Genomic DNA, 16,366 nt, shown 5'->3' with positions numbered 1-16,366 from the left:
CCTCCTTCCACAAACACACACACACAGGCACGCAGGCACACACCCACTCTCCAGCCATCTCTAAGCATAAAATGACAACCTTTTCTCCATGCTTCCCTGCAGATAAATAGAAATTGTCACTTCTTCAGCTCCAGCAAAACATGGTCCATCCAGTTTTCTCCCAGACTCTACGGAAAGGCCCCTCTTCTCCCCATACTGTCCACAAGACCAGTAGGGGAGACCTGGCAAACCTTCTAAGCTCCAGTCACCAGAAGCAGGTTTAGCTCCTGGACACAGTCCCTCTTTATTGCTTACGTATTTGACTGCTGGATGGGAACAGACTTTTGTGGGGAGAAGAGGGAAAGACTGGATGAAATTTTCCAGGGGCCTCTCTCTCTTCCTCAAGATTTTCCACCCACATACCAGTTTGCAAAGTGCTGCTTATGTTATTGGGAAATTTTCATTACAGGTTTAACAAACAAATCCTTTTTTTTTTTTTTTTTTTTTTTTTTTTTCTTTTTGAATGTCAGAATCATCAATTATAAAGAAAGTAGTTGTATAAGTGCTGGAATAAACTTTGCACTTCTTACTAAGAAGTGAAACAGGGTCAGATGAGAAGTGCATCTACTCTAATATCTTGATTCTGGTAATAGATAGTGAAACATGCTTTAGAAGTGAACTTGTAACAGAAGTGCCTGAAATGTCCCTGGAACTTCCATTAGTTAAAGATTCATGAAGCTTCTGGAATATAATTTATATGCCTGAAAATGTTTTTTCTTCTCTAATGCAACTCTGGATGTTTTTATTTTATGCCATGCATCAAACAAGAAACTCAGAACAGTGACAAAAAAATGATGCACATGAAGCACAGATTTCAGTTTTTATGTATCCCACACAATTGGATTCATACAGCAGTCAGCTTAAATATGTTGCTAAATTGAACTTCATTTGGTTTCTCTTCTCTATTATTTGCACTAGTTATAATGGGAACTGCTAACTGCTACAAAATTCTATATTAACTATTTTTCCTTTTGGATGAGGAAATTAAAGTACAGGCATGTTAATTTGTTCAAGTAAAACATTTGATAAATGGTAAGATAGATATTTCCCATTCTAAGTACAGAGCAGAAACTCTATCTTAAAAGTAATTTATTGATTCCCAAGTTTTCAAAGGGTTTAACATTTGCTTTAAATTTTAGCTTTCAAATTTGTACTCAAGAACTGCTAAAGGCAAATGAAGAGCTAAATTTGTGAACGCTCTGGCTTTAATTTAGATTGAGTGGGTTTACTTGCACAAATGTGGATGCAGAGAGCTAATAATGTATTCTTAATGTACTTAATTTTTAGTAAAAATGGAAAAAAATTGAAACTGAGCTAAATATTTACATTTTGTTTCAGTAATTGAATGGTATAACAAAATCCTGTATAACAAAACAACAAAATTAGAAGAAAATAAAAGGTGGAATGGTTGTTGATACTGAGAAGTACAGTTCTATGCTATTAACCTAGTGAATATTTTTTCACTTTCCCTGTCATCTCTTTATAAAGAAAGAAGTTCTTTTCCCCCTCCCAGATTGTTCTTGTTAAGCAATAAGATGTCATTATTTATTGAATGAAATGGTACATGAGATGATGATTATTATTATTTTCAATGTATATTTTTGTCTGTTCATACAAATAGCCAAATCATGTGAGATGTTAATTATATTTGATAAGAGAAAAGTTATTTTTGCAACTGCAGCATTTTTTGCAGGAACTGAGCTCATTGCACTCTGCTTACTCAGCTGGCAACTTCCAAAAAAAAAGTTCCCAAAATTACAAAACCTGTTCTAATGAATGTGAGGCTTATGACAATATATTTAGCACCTACTAGCCTAATGTTAAATGTCCTAATTGCAGAATCTACAGATTTTGTATGATGGTTCAGATCACAGAACAAATTTATGGGCTTCTGAGACCTACCATACACACTGGTTTTGTGCATGACACAACTTGTGTATACTGCACAAATGTTCATATTCCAAACACACTCTTTGATTTGTCGCCTTTACTATTTTTTATTTTACTTTACTATGTTTCTTGATTTCTGTATAATCTCATTCTCTGCTAAAGATATAACACTTCTGAGCACCAGCTCTTCATTTATTTGTGTTACAAAGACCTAGACTGGCATTATGTACAGATTATGTACATCTTGTGTATACAGCTTGTGTTCCATTTGCCCATAAGAGACAGAATTGTTTATATTATCATAAATCATATCTGCACTGTGTTCTCTCTTCCCATTAAATTGCTTCAGCTTTGTTTTCTGGGTTAAATAAAAACATAACTGCAGTGAAAACCTGGACAAAGGTGAAGCAGTCAGATAAAAAGATAAGTGCTGTGTGTGTTGACTCTGGCATGGTTGAATATGTTCAAACCTCAGCTACCTCTAATCAAATATGTTTAACTTTCTGTAGCTGGAGTTGGAAGAGTTGTCTAATGGCTTAGGCACTAGAATTGACTTCCTACTTATAAGCAGATCAGCTTATATACTCCGTCCTGCAGACACTTACATAACTTGGAACTTCACTTATTTGTGTCAGATATTTCACTGGTTTAAGGAGCATGCACAGATTATTATTCTTAGGATTGGTAAATATAAATCAAAATGTCATTTCAACATGCATGACTTTTTTTTTTTTTTTTGACTGTATTAAGTGCCATAAGTCATGCATAGTATAACTTCTATTCTGTGTAAAAGTATGGATTTTATCAAAGAAAATGGAAATATTGCTATTCTTTCCAGATTCCTAATGCATTTCTACATATCATCTGGACTTGAAAAAATGAATCTTTTGAACAAGATTCACTATAGGAAAGGAAATGAAAGGAAGGAAGGAATATATTCTTTAATCCTAATAGGACATATTTTATGTGTACCAAGAATAACCAACCAAAAATATTTTAAGTGCTGGAGAAGAAAATTAATTTATAAGCACCATATATATGCCTGAACTCAAAAAATCACACTTGGTTTTTGAATAGCTAAATAAGAGAAAATTAAACCTATTGAATAACAATTTTATTATTTATTTATTTTTATGTTATATATTTGTTTTTTATTCATAATACCATGTGTATAAGCTTTGAATTACTGTGAAGGAAAAAAAAATCCTTAAAATTGACAGAAAAGGGTTAATAGTACAGTAGTGAATCAACAACTGTTTGCTGTGGTAGATGACAATGAAAGACAAAGGAGTCTTTTAATACACTCCTATTAAGGTGTTAGAGGAATACTTTGGTTGTTTAAGTCTAATGCCTTTTAAAACAGCCTTGAGCATGTTTATCTTGCCCAAGGTAAGATTAACTTGTAGATATGACACAGGACTTAGAAGAGACTTCTGATTTTTTCAAATGCCAACAAGAGGCTAGGTGGGTTCTCTGGCACTTTTAACAGCACTGCACACCTATGTTAAGCAACCAAATTGCATACTGAATACTGAATACTATTAGTCTCAGTTCACCGGAGACAACCTGTTCCTCCCTTTTGACACCTTACTTAAGGGTCTATGCTCCTTTATGTGATGCTTTGAATCACCTTGAAATAATGTACAATCTTAAATGCTGTAGAACATAGAAGAACAGTATAGAAGATTCCTGAAATTTATAATTTATGGCAAACTCTAGGGCCAAAAACCAAGATACAAAGTCAGATAACACTGAGTCTCATTTGTACTAATAATGTAAAAAGAGATTCATCCCATGAAGTGAGACAACATGTAAAGTGAAGACAAGATCCTATGATTTTTTTTCCAATTTTTTCTTGTGACTTAAAAAATATACAGTCCATTCTGAAATTTTGAAATCCAAGTTAGATGCTTTGCTATAATTGCTATTCCAGTTTGTATAAATAATTTTAATCGAAAACTTCAAGGGAAATAGCCAAATGACAGGGCTAAAAAGAATCAATAGCTCTCTTCATACCTCAAGGAATATTTATGCAAAGTGGTATGGTTTTAATAGGAAAGATTTGTATGCAGTGCTTAATGAATGCTCAGTGGCTTGACAGATAGGCAACATGGACTCAAGCTCTAACTCTGTATCAGGCAGAACAGATAGTGACATACGGATTTTCTGCACCTCAGGGAGAACACAAGGCTATTGAAAATCATACCACCCAACCAAAGAAATCTGACAAGATTTCCACAAAACCGTTAGACCTAGACAGTTACAGAGTGTCGTATATGAAATATGGATAGAAATTGTTCAATCTAAGATCACCTCTGTCCTGCTTGTAGTTCAATGACTACATAACAAAAGTATAGAGTACCAAAATAATAAAAATGTGAAGAAAACAGTAATAGGAATAATGGGAATAATAGGAATAATAGGAATAAAGAATAATAGGAACCTCATGGAGATTAGAATTCAGTACTTTTTTGATGGAAGTGGGCACTTTATTCAACGTCTTTGGTTAGTGTAAATATAAATTTATGCTTATTATTGTGACCACTGTAGAAAGTTAATTTTATATGAAAGCAGAAGTAACATAAAAATATAATGGAAAAATGTTAGAAAAAAAAAGTGCAAAGACTAAATTTTTCCAGCAATTTAAGTTCTCTTTATTTGCGTATGGAGTTCAATGAATTGCTTATTTTAAAATGTAAGAGATGGGTTGTAAAGAATAACTTTCTGCTATGTAGTTCCTCATTGTTATTAATATTCCAAAATGCAACTATTATTTTTATTGTCACCATCAAGAATTCAAAACCACAAGTCACATCCCTTTCCACAGATAAAGTGATAGACTCAGTAGGTGAAATGAAACAGACAATTCACTTGGCATTTTGTTTGCTTTCTCTTTGAAATCTTTTAAGTACAACAGGGTCATACTTCAGAGCTTTCCTCTGCAATTAGAAGAAACTTTTATGATGTAAAATTTAAGACTAAATTCACATTTAGTCACACTTTGTTGTTGTTGTTGTTCTTAATGTTAGGAGTTGTGCTTTAAAAAAATCTGAATACACTAAGATTCAAGCTAAAATTTTGAGGATTAGCAACACTGCATCAGTCTGCCTTGGGAAGATTCTTAAAAGTCAGAATTAATTTTACTCATACACATTTTGAATGGTTTTGGCATTAGTCACACGATATTTGCAAGCTTTCCTTGTTAGAAATATAATGCAGCTTGAGTAAAGTGGGATTCTGTGTCCTGCTCAAATTAAAAAAAGTGAAGTGCACCATTAAACCATTAAACTCAGCTATGGACTAACAGGGCTTCCATGGGATCCATCCTCATTTAGGGTCATTATTTAAAGACAACAGAATTCACATTGCAGTTCCACTTCAATGCCCTTTCTATCTCCTCTTCTTGAAAAAAAAATCGTAAAAGGAAAGGCCTAGGTCACAAATGAAAATACACCTCTTACTGGTGAAAGGAACTGTAGGTGTCTTGACTGAACAGAGAATCCAATGATTTTGACTGTACCTGATACAAATATACTTTTTCTGTTGTGTTTTGCATTTTTCAATCTGCCTGTGCTGAAGAGTGCAGGAACACAAGCAAGAAATCCTAATTTGGGTGGGAGAAATTCTCACACTCTGTGATACCCTGTAATATTTTTTGTTGTCACTGTTAGTTACTTTCCAAGCACTTTTCATATTTTCCTTCTCTTCAGTCCATGGGATTAATAACAACATATGAAGAAAGAAAGATCAATGTGTCATACCACTTCCATAAACTGACAGGTTTTCAGGAACATTTCTAGGGACAGCTAAGGCTTATTTTAGGGCTTCCAGGGCTTATTTTAGGCTTCCAGGCAGCAAATACAACCAAAATCTCGCATTGTTTCATGCAGTATAAAGTAAAGGGAAAAGGGGATCTATGTGTTCACATCATTCAACATTGCAATGTGAATTGCAAATGTTATTTGTCACCAGACACAGGACTGATTAACTGTGTGGACCTGGCAAGGATCCATACCTATAAAATATGGATAAATGGATAACATATACTTTAAACAGACTTCAGAAAGCCAAACATATTTGTAAAGTACTGCTTTAGAAGCACAAATTAAAAACTGTTACAAACTGATAACAAATTCTTATAGTGGTCTATTAAAATAGCTCTGAAAAGTACATTTATATTATTAAAAACACACACACACACACACAATACAATATAACTTATAAATCCGAAAAAAATTTCTTTTCATCGGGATATATAACACGGAAGTGCCCAAATGTTTCTTTGGATGATGCCTACTTATGAAAATAGCTTGTCTTGGAGCAATCATTTAGAACATTAATAAAAGCAAAATCTTGGTGAAGAGCTGAACGTTAAAAAAATGGGAGAAAAATATGCAAAAGAATAACAGAGAGAGAGAAGTGTGCAGAGTATAGCATGAAAGATGAGATGGATGAGATAAACCTTCATGTACCTACCACAATACTCTATTTTTTAAAGTTATCTAATTATTTAAAGTGTAAGTTAGTGTTGATAAACCTGTTGAATACAGAACAATCATGCTCAAAAAATGATGAGAATTTACTAAACGTTTAAAGCATCAAGGATTCAGACACTACTTACAAGAAGTAAAATAAACAATCAGTATTATTTGTTATATAATAATCTTCATATTGCTAATAAATGTTACACTTTTACTTAGTGCATTCCCTTGTACTTTGTAAATGTCACCAAGGACACCAGATTATTCTAACAAGAAAGGCCCGTACTAATAAGTAACTGATTACCAGAATAACAATTTCATAATTGCTAGGCCATCTATTCAAGCAATCGAAACAGATTAGCAAACAATGTAATTCCCTGAATAGAGCTATTCTATTCTTCACTTTAAACCAAAACAAAACAGAACAATAACAACAACAAAACCCTCAAATATTAAAGTTACTTTGGTCAGTCTGTATCTTCCCCTCTCTCCTCTCCCCCCCACCCCCCAAAAAAAAAAAAAAAATACATGGTGATTTGAAAACTATTTATAAGGTCTTGTTTAGGTAAAGTAACTTAAATCTTTTCTTTCGTGAGAAGTCTTTGTCCTTCTCAGTGGAATATTTGTTTTTTTTTTTTCAGGGATACAGTCTTTCTGCATTTGAAACCCATTGCTAATGCTACTTTTTTATATCAGAAATATTTGCTTTTTCAGATACTCTTAATATAAAACAGCAGAAACATTACTGGTACGTTACTGTTGTACTGCATTCTGAATAATAAATCTTACTAACACCAGTATAAATATCTGTTACTTTCTTGACCATGGCAGATTTACAGTTATCTGAGACTGGAATCAGACTGAAAACACTTCTGGTTTGGGCTGGGATGGTCAGTCAGACCTTGTTTTGCAAGGAGACAACAGCACATGGAAAGTGCAAGATACTGCCAAGCGTGATGGTGTGCTGAACTATCAGCTAAGCAGTGCACAAATTCACAATTCACAACCTTCAGTGCCACAGAAATTTACCTTAGATCATTCTGGAGAACACTACTGCCAGAACAGCACCCCCTTCCAATCTGCTGCCTCTTCATATCCTTTCTGCCCCCTTAAAACCTTATCTGTCTCCCAACAGTAGCTTCTAACTCGCATCCCCTTGATGTTTTCCAACAGGAGAGAAGACACAGAAATACTAAAGGACACAAAGCATGTTTTCACCATCTCTGAAAATCCTAGCTAGAAGTTGTAGCCCAACCATTTTATATCAGGAAACAGAGGAATTATGCTGGCTTGGTACAATGCTCAAATGACAAAGGTGTCTATGTTAGAACTTCAGGGCACAGGAAGCACACACTTTTCTCTTACTGTAAACTAAGCCAGAGAATTTCCCATCAGTCAGGGTGCAAATCTGGCAGCAGAATGACTCTGATTCAGCACTAAGCCTAACCAGCCAGCATCTCTGTCTATACTGCTGAAGGCTTTCCTTGTTTTTGGTCTCTAAACATGTGTATTTTCTCTTACCAGTTTCCCAGATGCACAGAAACTGTCTGCTTCAGAAGAGAAAAGAAGTGTGAAAAAGGCTATCCGGACCAACCATTTCAAGGGGCGCAGATGAAAGAAGTGTTGTGCCAACCAAAAAGCACAATGCCTTTTGCTACTTCCAAAATCAAGGCCATAAAAAAGGCCATCAAAAATCACCAAAATACTGTAAGAAGGCCACGTCACCAAGGAGCTGGTCTGTCAGTTCAGAATGCTAAAGCAAGTGGAGGCTGTGTGGTCCAGATGCTTCTTAAGCATCAGGAGCCACAGATGAGGGAGCCATTGTGCCAGCCGAAAACCAAAATCAATTGTGCGGCTTTCATAGTTAAAGCCATCAGTGAAATTCACAGGAATCTTAAACTAGGTTCTCAAATACATCCGAAATATAAAGGAACCACTTTTCCAGATGAAAATGTGCAATGTCGGGAAACAACAAGATCTGAAAAAGTGAACAAAGATACAAGACGCACCATCAAGAAAAAAAAGAGAATCACAAAGGATAACCAACAGGATAGTAATGGGAATGTGCAAGTGGATAAACATGGCCAAAAGAGGACGGAAGTGAGTCAGCATGACTTACAGTCCCCATGTTGTGCAGAACGCACAACAGGCTTACAATAAAAAACTAAAACAATGCTAACAGATTTGTCTTAACTTTTGCTGCCTGTCTCTCTTCCAAGGAGTCTCAGCAGTCTTTTAGCATTTTTCCTTTCCAAGGGCATCTACCTTAAGTGAGATGATTTTAGTTGATTATTATATGTTCATAAGTACATAAAGCATGATGAAGCTGATAAATCTAAATCTAAATCCCAAGGAAAAGACACATACTAATAAAGTCTTTTCAGATGTTTTGCTTCCCAAGTTGAAAGGAAAAATGAGCAATATATGAACATGAAAATTCCCGAGGCATATCTCAAAATCAAACAAAAACTCCACTACTAACAAAGAGAGAGAGGAGGGAAAAAAAAATCACAACTAACCAAACAAAAAACAACTAAACAAGGAAAAAGATTCAAATAGAGGAGAAAGAAAAGAAAAGAAAAGAAAAGAAAAGAAAAGAAAAGAAAAGAAAAGAAAAGAAAAGAAAAGAAAGGAAAAGAAAGGAAAAGAAAGGAAAAGAAAGGAAAAGAAAGGAAAAGAAAGGAAAAGAAAGGAAAAGAAAGGAAAAGAAAGGAAAAGAAAGGAAAAGAAAGGAAAAGAAAGGAAAAGAAAAGAAAAGAAAAGAAAAGAAAAGAAAAGAAAAGAAAAGAAAAGAAAAGAAAAGAAAAGAAAAGAAAAGAAAAGAAAAGAAAAGAAAAGAAAAGAAAAGAAAAGAAAAGAAAAGAAAAGAAAAGAAAAGAAAAGAAAAGAAAAAAGGAAGGGAGAAAATTAATCAGAGAAACTGAAAAACTCAGAAAAGTGAGAACATTCCCATAAGCTTCTGCCTCTACCCCTGGAGAAACCGTCTCACCCATTCACCAGTCTCATTGTTAAAAGAATTTGCTTTAAGACTTTGTTATCACAATTAGCTTTTCCATCATAACTTTCTTTTTTTTTTCTTATTTGTTTACTCAGCACAAAGCCGCAGTGAGGTTTATGCTTAGTTTACAATTGACCTACCCTTTTTGAACATGCCCAGACAACAGGAAATTGGTTTCTCTGGAAACAGGAGCTACATGAAATCTTTCAGCACTTGTGTTTATTTAAAGTTGTTCCCACATACGCAACAAAGAAACACGTGATTCAACTTTACCAGGCAAGGTAATGAAGGAGAGCACTGCCAGTGACACACCAGGCTGGTAAAATTAACTAGTACAATTTGGATGTGAACAAAGAAAAGCAAAAAGAATGAAATAAAACAAAACAAAGTGACTCAGGGAGTACAAAGTTAAGACAAGGGGGAATCACTTTAAACCAAAAAGAAACAAAAAAAAAAAAAAAAGAGAGAGAAAAAAAAGGTATATTTAAAATAGACTTTAGGAAGAAATTCTTTACATTGAGGGTGGTGAAGCACTGGAACTGGTTGCCCAGAGAAGCTGTGGATGCTCTATCCCTGGAGGTGTTCAAGGCCAGGCTGGATGGGGCTTTGAGCAACCAGGTCTGGTGGGAGGTGTCCCTGCCCATGCCAGGGTGGCTGCAAATGGGTGATCTTTAAGGTTCCTTCCAACCCAAACCATTCTATGATTCTAGGACTCTGTGAAATATAAAACACCCAGTCTACATATAAAATCACTTAGTGGTCATACTAACAAAGAAAGTCAGAGTAAAAATCTGGGAGACATTTATACTGTGCATCATGAAGATGCAATGCTATCTTTTTGACAATATGGAGGCAGCATGGTCACACATGCTGAAAGCCCCTTTATAGGACAACACAGTCTTTCAGCACCCGCTAGGACTAATCAAACTGGATGAAAATGTTCAAGCCGAACTGAAGACTTCCTTATTTCCCATTATCCCCATGTTTATCTTTTAATGAGCATGGTGTGAGTGCCTAACTTGGATACAGCAGACATGGGGTGAAAGTGATATCAATATTGCACTTCATGCTTTTAGGGAAGTTAACAGTCTCAAGATAAGCATGTCAGAAATAAAATAATATACCAGTTTCTCTGGTACTGCCAACCACAGAGTGGCATTAACATAACTATCTGCTGAGGGTGCTTTAGGACAAAGACTGTGAATAACAGTGGCTGAGGAACCAGCACATTAACATTGCTTTTACTTCCACTGCTGGTGGAACAATAACTTTTAATAAAGGTGAGGGCAGAAAGCGAGGACAGCAATATCTTTATTTATGTTTGCTGAATGTAAAAAAAAAAAAAAAAAGAGAGAGAGAGAGAAAAGAAAAAAAAAAGAGAGAGAGAGAGAAAAGAAAAAGAAAAAGAGTCAGAACTCAGATTCCTCACTTCCTCAGCATTTCTTAGCAGATAGCAAGTTTCCTGACATTTCTGATAAAAATCCACCAACACAGCAGCACAGTGATTCCAAGTCTCTGTCAGGCAGCAGCTTCCATGTTCCAAGAAATGAAATCCAAAATTGTTTTGTTTTGAAACCTGGCTGCTGGTAAAACCACTGTGTTGTGATCAGGTTAAAATGGCGACAATGAGTCTTACATAGATTCACCCTTCCTTTTTTTTTTCCCCATGTCCAATGCATATCTCAAACCCTAGCATTTTGTTTACCAGTTGGAAAAAAAAAAAAAAAAAAAAAGCATCAATCTTACAGGGGAAAAACTTCAGAGTTATATCACAGATGGGAACACCAGCACCCTTACACCCATGTTACTTCACAGTTCATAGTGTCATTGTCATTGTGCTCAAGATTTCCACTACGATACCCTACTGATATAATATGATATTTTGATTGCTTATTAAAGCCTCCAGTGACTGTGATCATAGGTGCAGTGCACATAAATTGCACAACAACATGCAGTTCATGTCAAAAGAATAAATGAAACTATTTTAAAAGCTCTGTTCATTGTCTAATGATGTCTACCTAACAAACAAAATGTACATATGTAAGCTCAAATAGTTGTGAAATGTATGATTTTAAGACCTCTATCAACAAAACACCTGCACTTTGAAATCTCCAGCTGATTAGAAACTATACTTTAGAAAGTGTGAAAAAGATTGGGTATCAGGAAATGCAATCACTTTGCTGAACAGCACTTTTATAAATATTCTGACCTCAAATATCTTTTTTCCTTTTACTATTATCATTTTTAGAAATCACTTCAAATATTCATAGAAACCATGTTAGATGCCACAATCATTAGCCCAAGATTCTTCAATTACTTTACATCAGAACTCTGTCAATCTTCACGAAAATTAAGACATTTGAGTCCAGAATTTATTCTAAGATATCGGGCTCAATTATAGTTATATATTTGAATGTATATTTCTGTCATGGATTCTCAATTTAGTTAAATTAATTGTCTCAGAAAAAAATAATCAGTTTTATATCTATGTATTTTAAAGGACTTTCTTTTTTTCTATATGTCTCCATCACAATCTGTAATTGCAGTAATCAACATCAGTGACACCCATGATGAATTTCAACATTAAAATTTAAATAAGTTGTAAGGGCACTCTCTTTTCTAGAGTAAAGAAATCCATATGGACAAGTTCCCCCATAACTAGCCCACACTTCAGATGGTTTTAGAAATAGTTGTATTTGAGTGCTGGATTTGAGAATGCTAAACCATGAAAAATGGAAAAAAATCTCTCATGCATCATATTAGGTAATATGAAAATATTGGGAAATATGAAGTTCATGTTACTAAAATCTCCTGAACTTCAGGAAGTCTGTTATAAGTCTGTTATATCATTTATTCATTTGTCGGCTACCTTAATTTTGCCCTAGGCAACCAAGTTGCATTTTAAAGTTAAAATAACAAGAAACATTGAGAATTAAATAGCTGATAGCCTTTTATTTTATTTCCTTTTTTTTTTTTTCAAAAAAAAAAAAATCTATGTTCTAATTCTTTTTGACTTTTTAAAATATAAATTATTTATTAATCTATTTGGCATTAGAAGCATCATACCAACTGTAATATAAGACTTTGGACAAATTATAGAGTTTTAAAAATAATACTTTTCACAACCTTCACACTTCCTACTTGCAAAGTCCTGGAGATTCCTACAGAATGAGCTAACGTTAAGGTTTTATTTCAACATACGACAGTCTGGATCATTCCTCTGCAGCAACAGAAGAAAGAATAAAAGGAAATTTCCAGAAGAATCACTGGAGACTTTTCCACCAATATCATTTATGTTTGTTTGTGTTTACATATTTGCTCCCTGCACATGAGAAAAGAATCCTTCTCTGCTGCTTTGCTCCATCCACAGTGATCTGTCTTGGACTAGGAAATGCTCTGCATCTTCACAGTGACTCTAGCCACCCTGAACTGGGTTTTCTGCAGAGATAACGTAAATACCAAACCAGTATTACTTCTATATTGACTTGGAGAGAAATGGAAGGAACATTAGCCCTGGGACCAATGAGCAATCTGGGGAACAAGGACTGCTGGGGAGAGGTGGTGCACAGTGATGGGGCTGTATGGACACAGGATGTCAGTCACCTGTAATCATTTGTAGCAGTGAAATCCAAGTCAGATATGAACATGAAAAATCTTCACCATAGAAGTGGTTAAGTATCAGGACAAGAGATCACATAGGCTGTGGGATTTCCATCCTACAACATTTTCTAAACTTTCAGCAGTGATCCCGTATCTTTAGATCTCTTCACAAGCAGTTACGTTTATTTTGTTCATTTTCACAGATTCCTTATTAGTAGTCCACAGATGCTTATGTCTCCATATGTCACACTGAAAACCCTTGTTTTGATGTTCTAATGAAAACAGTTTGATCAGACTTGACTTGTTTTGCAAAACTATCTTTTCTAAAGGTAGAAATTTTCCCTTAGTAGTCTGTGCTCTTTCTGCCTGTCTCTTTTTCTCTCCATTCACAATTTCCCCTTGAATAAACAGCCTATAAACTAATGAACATCACAGATAATTTCTATGTATTAGAATGAGACCTTTTCTCAGTCCATTTTCATGTAGAAAAAATTGAGATATATATTTTTTTCCTTAAAATACTGAAGAATTAGAAAAATCAGCTACTTGATGATGTTAGACAGGTATGAGGAATTCCTATCTAAGAGGTTTATCTTTCTTTATTATAAGATAAGGCATTTAAGTAGAAATTGATATGGAAAAATATATACATTTATGGAGAGAGTTCAGAAATCTATGGCACATTCTACTTATATGAAAGAACAAAGGAATCATTTTAATTACCTGTTTCCATTTTCCCATCTTGTGCTGCAGGCCCATCAGGAATTACACTCTTCACCTGAAGAAACTCATCTGGCTCATCCCCACCAATGATGGTAAATCCAAAACCCATGTTGCTTTTCTTAAGAGTTGTGCTGAGGAAAGTCCCCTTCAGCTGTGATGCATCACGGGTGAAGAGTGGTTTTTCTACATCAGTCAACACAAACAAGAAAGACAAAAGTTCTGATCTAGTCCAACACAGCAAGGAACAGCAGATAACAATATCAGCTGGCAGTAGGTGAAAGTGTATGAAAACAGAGGAAATAAAGAGTGCAGGCATTCCAGGAAAAAAAATATATATATTATTAGTGAGTTTTTATTTTAATACAAAGCTTAAAAAGGGTTTTTATCTATGGCAGATCTGCCATAAGTAAGGAGTTATAAATATTCTTTCATATTAGAAGTGGATATTGTGTAGCTAAAATAATTACAACAATAAAAATGATATGTGAGGTAATCTTAAAACCTCTTTCCTAACCTATAAATTCAGCTTTGTCTACCAAGTAACACATTCTGCACAACTTCCCTCCCACCCACAATAAGAGAAATATCCCCTGTATATGCCATGCCATGTGTTAAAAAGCCGGTGCTAAGTATTAGATATCTTTCCTCTCCAAGCATGTGGGATTCCATGCCTCATCTGGCTGCTGTGATGGTGGTGCCACTTTCGTGTCCCCTTGCTGAGTGCCCCTGTGTATAGTGTGGGTTGCCAGGGGCTCCCGGTGCCTCGTTCCCATGCTTCACTTTGTGAGGAAGGGTAGGAGGAAGGTGCAAAGGTAGTGTCTTCCACTTATCTTGCTAGGTTGGCAGGGGTCCGTGGGGATGGTGGGACGTACCGTACAGCCTGCACGTCCCGGTGGGGCCGCGCTGGCACTGGGACAGATCGTTCACACTGCGGGACCGCTGCAGAGCAGGGTGCGGGTGGGCGAGTTTGGGCCTAGGTAGGGTTGATGAAGAGCTGTCTACTGTCACAAAGAAGAAGAAGCCTCATTCTCTGGCTGTAGCCTTATGTTTAAGTTTATTTGTCTCTACCAGTACTGTCTGCTGCTTACACAGCTCATTGTAAGCACATTAATTTTCACATTACCAAGAGGCTGTATTCTTGTAAACTCCTATAACACAGTGCCTGAGGCTTTTAACTTAATTGATGCTTTCTAGATGAGCTAGCTTAGAAACATACCAAACATCAATTAGCGGTAATTTAAAGAAAGTACAATTAATTATTTCAGTGTTGCCAACCTTGGGTGCTCAAGAGAGAGTCACACATTCCTGAGAATAGAAGTTATGAGTTTATTTAGAAAATTACTTTGGGGTTCTTATTGTGCTTTCTGTTTCTCAGCCTTTAAGAAACACTAGGGTCCACTTGTCACTTTTCTCTGCAACTCTGGAGGTTAGAGACTTTTTATGTGGCTCCTGAGTCCCACAGCTCCAGGAGATGGAACTTTTAGAGGAGAAAAAAGCTAGGTGATAACATTGTGAGGATTGGCAACACTATTATGTCCATCAGACTAGGACCAAATTATTGTCACATAAGCAGGAGAGCAGGATTTTTCATCTTAACTAAGATAGGCTGACATGGTACTGTACCTCGGAAACCTTGGGCCTGCATAGGCTTTGTTCCAAGTTCTGCGTTGGGCATGTTATGCTGCTGTAGCTTCCTTTTTGCTTCTAGGACAGGGTTTTCAAATTGTGTTCTTCTATTTATGTGGCTGGAAAAAATTTGGTTTTGATTAAAAATTGGGTTCAGTTGGGGAAAATTACTATTTTCACAGTAGGATGTTGTATGTGACTTAGGTGCGTGTGGTTAGATAGTGAAACAGTCATGAAACCCCAATGGGCCTGAGCATGTCCCTTATACTCCATGTAATTTTGGTGGGGATAAGAAATGTACCATCTATGAGCATCACATAATGAACAACACTGGAGAATGCCCTATCATTTCAATATGTTGAACTCTGCTACAGGCAAATGGTTTTGATATATAGACTGCATATTAAATTGCAGTACCGCTGAAGCATGCTACAACAACAGTTTTTCATGTCTTCCGTACAAACATTGTTCTGTGCATGATTCAAAGGGACTGAACCATTTTTTTTTTTTCAGCATTATTGATTAGCTTCAAATGAAATTACTTACTCACTTACAGAAAATGTAAAGCCTGACACAGGCTTTTAATGAGTGTTTTAATGATCACTGCTTAAAAAGGAAATGTATGTAGCACAGGAAAGTGACTGAAAATGAATTCTGTTTAATTCGATGTTATATATCTGCTAAGCTGTAAAGAAAAATGGGATGTTGTAGAAACTAAGTCAGATGGTAGATTAAAACTATACATATAAATAATGAACTATAAGAGAAGTTAATGCTGTAGACTTTTTTTCTTGATATATTACATTTCCTATAGCTGGTCAATTAGTACATATCTGTCATTACACCACTAATTTTCTGCATTTTGTTTAGAAATACTATCCTAACTACTTACCCTAATCATACCATAGATTTCAATTATTTAATTTAAACCATACATTTTACCAATCAACAAGTAATCCTACAATCCCTTGACATTTTTCTCACTTTTTTTGAAGAAGGCAAAACAATT

At 35.4% G+C, this 16,366-nt stretch overlaps 1 protein-coding gene across 17 annotated transcripts in view; it reads right to left on the bottom strand.

The window, feature by feature from the left end:
* The window catches only part of MAGI2 (membrane associated guanylate kinase, WW and PDZ domain containing 2), a 757,092-nt gene that overhangs the window by 140,186 nt on the left and 600,540 nt on the right, over positions 1-16,366 (bottom strand). For 10 of the 17 annotated variants that reach the window (XM_072029149.1, XM_072029184.1, XM_072029077.1 and 7 more), the window contains exons 8-10: positions 15,355-15,476; positions 14,604-14,732; positions 13,732-13,914 (exon numbers count right to left, since the gene is read on the bottom strand). In XM_072029149.1, the coding sequence (XP_071885250.1) occupies positions 13,732-13,914; positions 14,604-14,732; positions 15,355-15,476 (434 nt within the window). The remainder of the gene's footprint in view (positions 1-13,731; positions 13,915-14,603; positions 14,733-15,354; positions 15,477-16,366) is intronic. The other 7 variants (XM_072028874.1, XM_072029200.1, XM_072028971.1 and 4 more) reach the window with 3 other exon arrangements.

This window comes from Anas platyrhynchos, chromosome 1 (genome assembly GCF_047663525.1).
Source record: "Anas platyrhynchos isolate ZD024472 breed Pekin duck chromosome 1, IASCAAS_PekinDuck_T2T, whole genome shotgun sequence".
NCBI lineage: Eukaryota > Metazoa > Chordata > Aves > Anseriformes > Anatidae > Anas > Anas platyrhynchos.
Note: the sequence above shows the minus strand (reverse complement) of the source record. Positions and strands in the feature narration are given on the sequence as shown.